Source organism: Palaemon carinicauda, chromosome 27 (genome assembly GCF_036898095.1).
Source record: "Palaemon carinicauda isolate YSFRI2023 chromosome 27, ASM3689809v2, whole genome shotgun sequence".
Classification (NCBI taxonomy): domain Eukaryota; kingdom Metazoa; phylum Arthropoda; class Malacostraca; order Decapoda; family Palaemonidae; genus Palaemon; species Palaemon carinicauda.
Window position 1 is genome coordinate 16,130,850 of NC_090751.1, and position 9,534 is coordinate 16,140,383.

Consider the following 9,534-nt stretch of genomic DNA (forward strand, 5'->3'; position numbering starts at 1 on the left):
AAAATAGAATATAGATGTTTGTTTTAAAAGAAATAGTTGTAATATGGTAATATGTATCAACTTTTTTATCGCGGATAACATTCTTCGGCCAACTTCTAAATAACCAAAGCTGGTGAATTAACATTATTAAATAAGTAATTACCGTCACTTTGAAAGTTAGCAATATCAGAATGTTTTGAACTAAGTCGTTAATGAACATTGCATAGTGTGCAAGTGCGGTTTTACGTACATCAGTAGTTTGTGCATACAAAAACAGGAAAAATGTTAAAGAGATGGTTTGATTACACATGATTACGGAAATACTCTGATTTTTATTTTTATTTTATTTTAATCGATTGCAGCTGTTTGAGCTGTCTGGTTTACCCCCTAGAAAGAAATGTTAGATTTTTTTTCTTGTTAGTTTCCAACCATTTCAGCACATGATGCAAAGAAATAACCATACATTTCAAATGGCAGACAAGTAAGAAGCTCTTTACTCTTTCATTCTTTGATAGTTTTCAGTTTAGCCGAACGTATTTGAATGGAGATGGTATGGAAAGATCAGGGAGGGTATTTTGAAACAGAACTTATATGAAATGGTTCAGACTCAGGGAACTTTTTTCAAGGGAAAATGTGGAATAAAATAAGGCAGGACTATAGTAGAAACGCAGCGCCAATAGATTATAGGAATTTTATTAAGACTTGAATTGAGTGTTGTTGCACTGAAAAAAAATGTGTTCAATAAAGTCTCCAGACAATCAGCATAAAACGGGTTTTCCTTGAAGAGAAAGAAATTGTATGTCGTTAAAAAGTCTTCTTTTCTTCGGTTAGGTAAAGATAATTTTATCCAACAAAGAGAATTGTTGTGTGATTTCTATCAAGAATCCACAAAAAAAAAAAAAAAAAAAAAAAAAAAAACACTTACGTAATCTATGGCAGTGCGTTCTTGTAATCGTCAATATATTTTATTCTTTATTTATTTCTCTCTGAAGATATTAATGGAAGTGAGTACCAGTTCCCATATAATTAATTGCATTGGAATGATTAGGGTAATAATTGGTACGTATCACAGGCTCATTATATAACCTAAGGCGTAGAAATTTAAAGGGCTCCTTACGACTGTTTACAGGAACCATGTGGGTACTTGACTTTGATTACTTCCCGCTTTTTTTTATTTACTGTGGCGTCTTTGGTACTAGACTTATTTTATTTCGTTTCATGGACAGTCAAGCATGCAGCTTTATAACTTGTTTATTTGTTTAGTTTCCTTAGATTGCGCAAGTAAGTATATCTTTTTAGTTAAATGGAGACGTAATGTTGTACATGACGTACCCCTAGGAGAAACTAATCAAAGGCAGTCGCAAATACCTCTAGTCGTGTAAAAAAAAAAAAAAAAAAAAAAAAAATCCTTTGTAGTGCATAAACAAGATTTACGAAACTACACAAATAGGATAATCCGGAGCAATCGTGGCGGATATCCTTACTTAGGATGTAGCAGCAGGACAATTGAGCAACATTGGTCTGACAGTCGTGGCATGACGCAAGTTACGGAAAGTAACCAGTTGGGAGATGGACAGGAATTTTCATTTAGTTGGTGGATTTTTTCCTTTTCCGAGCATATAACCCGGAAACTCGACTTGACATTTGTGTGGGAGTTACGTTATATCAGTCTTCAGTCCACATTAAAGCTACGGCAACTCAATACCTACTAACAACTCCGACTCTCTTTCTGTCACCCTTGCATTTAGATCTCTTAGCACAACACTATTCTAATTGGTGCAGTTGTGTCACAATCTGAAGTAGTTACGTAGGCAGTACTTGGTTTTGTCTGTCCGGTATGTAATCATTTTGTGCTGTCGGTAGAAGGGGTGTGTGTTGAACGTGGTTGGGGGTCTAGGATGTTATTGTTCTTCATCCTGCTTCAGTTGGCATACGAAAAGAGTCCTATTGACTGCCTTTGTCACTATGGGGGCAGATGTCTTCTGCAGTTCATTTCCTCCTTGATTTTTTTGTCAGTTACCCTGGGAGTTTTCTTTAGTGCATGTATTGGGTCCGTTTTATTCATAAATATTTCTTGTGTTTATAGGATTATGAGGAGACTGACAGTATATTTAGGTGTATGCGTAGGGGAGGGATCACTTTGAAAGTTGTACGTTGGCAAGAGAAGTAATGCTTTGGGAACGTAAAACACACACACACACACACACATATATATATATATATATATGTGTGTGTGTGTATATATATATATATATATATATACATGTATCTGTTGGCCATTGTTTATGTACTGAGTCTCAAATTTGGTTAGACAGAATGAATCTTTCCGTCTCCAATTCTGTTTCTATTTCTGATTTCTAAGTTTATCTTCGTGAAAAGTCACTAATAATGTAGATCTCCTAAGCAGGAGTTAGGGAGGTTCCAGTCAAGTGGTCCCCCACTTGCATGATTATAGGTATATAAAAGAGACGTCATAGATGTCAAGTAATTGTTTATTTTTATATTTTCAATGTATATATTACAGTTTGTGGTAAAGTACAATTAATGAGCCTCCCTAGATATATTATATATGTAACATTGATATGCATTGCTGACCCAGTAACGTGCATCATTGTCGTGAACGATCTCATCGTATTAGACTTTCGTCTGGAGAGAGCACGCTTTTGTATTCCTCTCTAATGTAAAGCACTTAGTTGATAAGAACCTACATTTAAGAAGTCAGTTTTGTATATACTACAGTGGAGCATCCAGAGGATATTAACAAAATTACAATGATAGCATATTTTCATATTTTTTCGTGAATAATTTAACAAATGGAGTTATATTTTCATATCTGTTATGGCTTTTGGTTATTTGCTCAGCTACTGTAGGTGCATTGAATTGATTGAGAAATTTATTTTATTTATCGCGTCTTTGGCGGTTATTCCTTAAAGAGAGTTCAAATTGATGCGTTTTAGTTTTTATCTTCGGAAAATTTGCTTCTTCGTAATCATAAGAAAACATAGTCTGTTAAATCATTGAAGAAATGCCTATTGCTGATCAATGAAAAAGCGTTATCCCCATTACTATAATAGTCACTTTTCATTCACGATGAAGTCGCTGAATACCAAAAAAATAATCAACACATAATGACATATTATAATCGGACGTTGATTGCAATTAAAGCCACTCTTACACTCCTTGATTAACCCCCCCCCCTCTCTCTCTCTCTCTCTTCCAACACAGATGCCAAACAAAATATCCCTTTGATGTTTCATACTAATAGTTTTTTTTTTTTTTTTTTCTTTCAATGAATTCTGTAATCTGTAGTTCACAGGGCCAGGTTCCCTCTTGGTTTCCTTCTTTGATACTTGGCCTTCTTCAATAGACATATGGCCTCGGCACTTCTTCGTTATACGATTCATCAGCTTGATCCTGGTACAGTATTTGCTTATACCAACACAACAATACGAATATATTGCCCAATATACTTTTACGTCAGTGACATTCAATGTCTAATAAAAGTATGAGTCTCTCTCTCTCTCTCTCTCTCTCTCTCTCTCTCTCTCTCTCTTTGTTCCCTAGAGTAAACGTCCTATTATTGGTGCTGAGTGAAGGACACGCGAAAAACTTGGGTGTGGTGACATATACATTCATTTACTTGAAAGAACAAAGGAAGTCTACAGCATATCACATTTTCCAAACTTATTTCTACGCCTAATACTCTTGTATGAAATTTACTTATTGGTTGCTTTATTAGGCATTTTCATCTATTTTAGATAGCTCTGTACAAAGGCTCTTCTTGTCAGGTCATTTTGCATATTTTATTCATGCTTAGTTTATCGAGGCTGCTTACATTAATTTTACATTGATTTTATTGGTTAGAGTAAAGTTCAAGTAACATGTATGCTTTTACTGGTAGATAATTATTGATGACTAGCAACTTCCAAAGTTTTTGTTTTCTCCATACGCTTATCGAAGTTAAACACGTCGGTTCGATTTAGAAGCTAAGCAGTTTTATTTTATATCTTGTCATTAGGCCCTTGAGAGTTCCTGAGACAAACTAAGTATCGATTCGTTGTAAGTTTTTCATGTTTACTTTTGGCATCGTTGACAGTTCATATGATGGTGGCCAACACCAGTCTCTCTCTCTCTCTCTCTCTCTCTCTCTCTCTCTCTCCTCTATCGATTACATCAGTGAGTGAAACAGATTTCTGTTAATGAAGTGAATAATGAGAATTACAATTTTTATGTTGAATTTGAGTAAATTATTACCGGTGGAATTGTCTTTGTATGGTGTATATTAATGTGCTGTGCCTATAAAAATATGCGTGTAGGAGGTTAATGCAAAGATTGCTATAAATACCTAACCTACAAGTTTGGGAATACACACACACATATTTATATGTATATATATATATGTATATATATATATATATATATATGTATGTATATGTATATATATATATATGTATATATATATGTATATATACACATATATACATATATATATGTATATATACACATATATATACACACACACACACACACACATATATATATATATATATATACATACACATGTGTGTATATGCATAACGTGTATGGAGAGCTAAAAAGCGACCTTGGGAGTTTCAAGGATTTTCACCTTGAAAAGGACTGGAGTCCAATACCGTCAGAAATGGCCTTATGCTCATTATGACAGCACATTCTCCTCTTATTCTTAGGGTAATTCTCTTCATTGAGATTCCTGTCCTGCTCCTGATGCCAAAGCACTAAGAGGCGCCTGCACATGAAATCTCGCAGTTGTTGAAGAGCCTTCACGCATGAGAAATTATTACTATTTTTAATATTTCAATAATGTGTATGAACAACATTTATTCAGGCAACTGTCATCGTAAGAGCTACTTTGGTTAAGTTTGTGTTTCTTTGGAAGAATAAAGAAACTTATTGTGTCAGCTATTTGTTCTCAAGAAAAATGATCTGTGAAGAAGCATCGGTTAAGGAAGTTTCACCTTGTGAAATTTTGTGCAGCCTCTTTTTATTGTCATTTCTTTTTTATCGATGTTTAAATGCTTTGCAACTGGACATCATCCTTGTCAATCTTAGTGGCATACAAGAACCCTTAAATTTTTAAGTTTTATTTCTATATAAACTTTGGATACTAGTTAAATGTAATGTTGTAAAGAAGTGGTTGTGAGATCATTTAGGCTCGACTTGGAAAAATACTATAACCATCGCTTCAAAGCTGTATTTTACCAGCTTTACTCCACTCTTTGAATACGTTTACGGGTGCCGAAGTCCGCTGAAAATGCAAATTTCGTAATGTTGATTAATATTTTGAGAGTTGGTGCACTCATTCTCTAGAATTGAGTGGAGTGTCCCCCTCCATCTAACGGTCTGGAAAATTCTAGATTCTGAATGTAATCCCAAAACTACCACTCGGTCAAAATAGATAAACATCACTTCCATCTTGCCTACGAAGGAAATGTCAGAATGTCAAGGGCTATAGACCTTGGTCAGAACCAGCCCAGTTAGTAGTGACTCAGACCTGCTAATAATCAAAACATATTTGTTTTGGATATGGCGTCAATGCAGTTTGGCTATCATATCAACGCCAATGGAGTCTTAAGACAGATAACTTGATATGCTTCCCAGGCACCCAAATTTTCAGCAAAATTTTGGCGCGCTGTTATTGTACAAGTCTCATTCCGTCATGGTAAAACTGCAGGGTTTCTCCATCAGTTTTATCTCTGCCAAATGGCCTCCCAAGCCCCAGCACCGAACCATATGGCCCAAATCCAATCCAATTTTCATCATTCTTAAAAAGAAATTAAGGTTATTAGTATAAAAAACATGAATGACAAATTTACTATAGCCGTCATTATTTTTGGTTTGGAGGTTGTCGAAGAAGATAAAAAATAAACATTTGCGTAGTATACTGCCATGTCCAAAATCTATTAATGTGGCGTATAAAGAAATAGAGGTACGCTGATAGATAGATTCATCTCAAGGGGATATTCCTGGCATTTTCCCTATATAAACATAACAGGTGGTTGAGTCTGTTTGCTTATGCAAGATATCTATTTTGAATGTTTGGCTTTGCTTCATCCGAGGTCGTTTTTGGCAGTTGGCATTGAATCTCGAGTTTAAATTTGGAAAAAAACAACTGTGAAGGCGGTGTCTAGGTTCGAATATTAATATACTGAATAGTATAAATAAGTACGAGTTTTCCGCTCTTAATGTGTTTATTTTCGTTGAATATTAGACTCGTTAGGAACTGTAAACGTTTTGGCTAAATAGTAAAAATCTCTTATCTCTTTCTTTTAGCTCCACCTAGATTCAATGCAGATTTCAGCTCCGTTAATATGATTCATTTCTATTATCATGTCTGAAGCGTTTCAGGAATATAGCACGTGTAAAACATCATAACTATTTGATGCTCACCCACCCAAAACACTCCCAGATTTACACAACACGCATACTCAGTACCCTCTCCCCACCCAGGGTTGCTTACAACGAACACAATCAGGGACTCAGATGGTACCCATTATAATTCTGTGAGATGAGAGGAGTAATGGGTGGTAAGATGTCTCTATGTTTCATTTTCTCTTAATACTTGATGTATTTCAACCCCGCCTATTTTGAATTCATTTGTATCATCAATTAAAAATCTTTGATTGAATAGATTTTTTAAAAATTTAGATTTATTTTTTTAGAAATTATACAAACTGCAGAAAAATATTTTGATCTACCGTAGGGGCTATTCTTTGAGTGTCTAGCTTAAGTTTGTTTTTGTCTTTATCTATCATGTACTTAAAATCACTACGATGTAAATGGTTGGTACAGTTTTGATGCTAAATTACATATGTGCGCTCCATCAAGTGTTATTTGTTAGTGAAGAGGTTTTTTCAGAAATAACGTTTTTCTATTGTTTTTGTTTTTTCATTGTAATTCTATGCTATTTTGACTTTTAGCTGCAGAGAAATAAACTCTTGTTTGGGAATAATAAGTAATTTACATTGCCCAAAGGGCAAAATATTCACATTGGTGAAAACTTTGAAGGACACGTTCTCTTTATTAGCTTGTCTACAGCACCGTGCTTAATTTGACATAGTTATCCTAAACAAAGTTCTTCTTTACATCTTGTCTAGAACGATTTTTGTTAATGATTACAATACGAGGAAACGACAGCGATTAACGCCTTTTCATCCCTGATCTTGCCTTACCTGTGAAGGCCGCCCTCTGTCTCGAATGGATGATTCACAAAAGCTGCTTCGAGCAGCAAACTGGATTATGTGCATTTGCAGATTCTCTTCATTCTTCTTTAATTTGTATTCTCTCTCTCTCTCTCTCTCTCTCTCTCTCTCTCTCTCTCTCTCTGATAATAAAGTAGATTGTTTCTTCCATGAGATACACTACTGTATGACTGCATCTGCGCAAATTAAATTTTATTGTCTTTGTTTTAAAGTTTATTGTATAGAATATCATGACACTTTACAGTTTAACATCCTCGACGCTTAGGCGGTCTCGAATGATTTTGTGTGTAATATATATATATATATATATATGTGTGTGTGTGTGTGTGTGGGTGTGAGTGTGTGTCTATATATATATATATATATATATAATATATACATATGTGTATATATATATATATATATATGTATGTATGTATGTATGTATTGTGTGTGCTTCAAGGTCACTGGATACCGTATGACGTTATTCGTTGCAAAAGCCACCAAGAAGTAAATAAAAAGACAAAGGTAGCAAGCGCTTTCGTATATCTTCAATATATTTTCGAGGTACAATGGTAATCACAGTAATAGTTACCCTAAAATATAGAAAAAAACATTCCAACAGTAATAGTTTTCGACATACGATACAGCTATAAATTTAAATGCATATGGTTAAAAATGTCTTAACAGACACTGCAAATGGCACTAGGGTAAAAATATTTGTTTAGCAATAAAATCCTCATTATACACACTTTTGCTGACTTTTTTTTTGTATAAAAGTAGAAAATAGTATTACGGCTAGTTATGTTGTTACAATATAATAATTCAGCATTTGAATATTCCCAGTCTATCGCTTGGTTAAAATTAGTAATGTAAAAATAACCCTTTCAGTATTGTCCTGTCCTAACAATGTGTTTTTTATAGTGGAAAGACATTTTCCCTATTTTTTAATGTAAGAATGGATGCAAATTTTACATGGAATGTATATGCAACTTGCTGATCAAAATACTTTTCAGTGTCTGAAAAACGAAAAATTACATTTATATAAAAAGTTTTACAAAATTGAGGTATATTCTTCAATTATTAGAATGTGTTTTGGCCTTTTGCAAAACCCAGTTTATTAAATATTTTGATGGTTTTACTAAGTTCATCACCGTATCTCGAAAATGTATTGAATATACGGAAGCGTTTGGTACTTTCACCATCTTATTTACTTTCCGGTAGTTTTTGCAACACACACACACACACACACACACACACACACATATATATATATATATATATATTGTGTTTATTCATTATTTATTTATTTATTTATATCTGTATGTATATATTCCTTCGTGAGAAACGAAAACCTTTATATGGCAGAAAAGAAAAGTTATCATTGCAGTTATCTTCTTTAAATTTAAATTTCGTTGCAGCAAAGCCTCGAACTTATCCCCTTTACCTCTTTTCTAATAAAACAGGAACGCAAATGGAACAAGAACGAGCGTCAGCGGTTTCGCGAGGAGGCCGAGATGTTGAAGGGCCTCCAGCATCCCAACATCGTGAGATTTTACGACTACTGGGAAGTTCACAGTGCCAAGAGGCGATGCATCGTCCTCGTCACAGAACTCATGACATCTGGCACCCTGAAGCAGTAAGTGTCCAATTTGTATCATCACTCTGCTGTTACGGTTACTACTACCACTATTAGTACTACTGCTGCCGCTACTAAACATACTACCCATAATATTATTATCATTGTTGTTGATTATGTTATTATTACTTCTTACTTGAGTGGGGAAACGGTCTTGATTTTATGATTATTACGAATAATTATACTGTGTTACGTCTTGCTTTTATCCCCATTTATAAAAAAGCAATTTAATCTATAATTAGTATATCAATTAAATTGTTTAATATCTAGTTGCTTTTGGAATGGTTGCATCTTAGATTCTGTCATATTTTTATTCTTTTCCTGTGGAGACTTAGTATATATATATATATGTATAAAAAAAATTTAGACCTTTTTTTAAGGAACCATGTGGCACTTGTTATGAAATGATAAGCTACTTGTAGAATAATGTAACAATAATGTATTAGAACGTTCTGCTTAAGTGTATGCTAAATGCATTTAAACGAACCACAAAGTTTTCGTTGCTGGAAAATGCTGTTTTTTCTTGAATAAAATTCTTTATTTGTGCTAGTGCTCTTAAGATTAGGTTTCCCGAGTTAGGTAATGACTGGGCCGCGTCAGGTGGGAAATAGAGATGACTGCACAATTTTACGAGACCAGACAAGGGCTCAAGTTGCCTATATTCTCTTGTCACTAGGTTAAGACAAGCTGAAAAAAGTA

General features: G+C 34.2%; 1 protein-coding gene across 17 annotated transcripts in view; it reads left to right on the forward strand.

Annotated features, from left to right (window-relative positions):
- The window catches only part of LOC137620550 (serine/threonine-protein kinase WNK1-like), a 524,046-nt gene that overhangs the window by 425,628 nt on the left and 88,884 nt on the right, over positions 1–9,534 (forward strand). For all 17 annotated transcript variants that reach the window (XM_068350804.1, XM_068350794.1, XM_068350795.1 and 14 more), the window contains one exon: positions 8,663–8,835. In XM_068350804.1, coding sequence (XP_068206905.1) covers positions 8,663–8,835 — 173 coding nt within the window. The remainder of the gene's footprint in view (positions 1–8,662; positions 8,836–9,534) is intronic.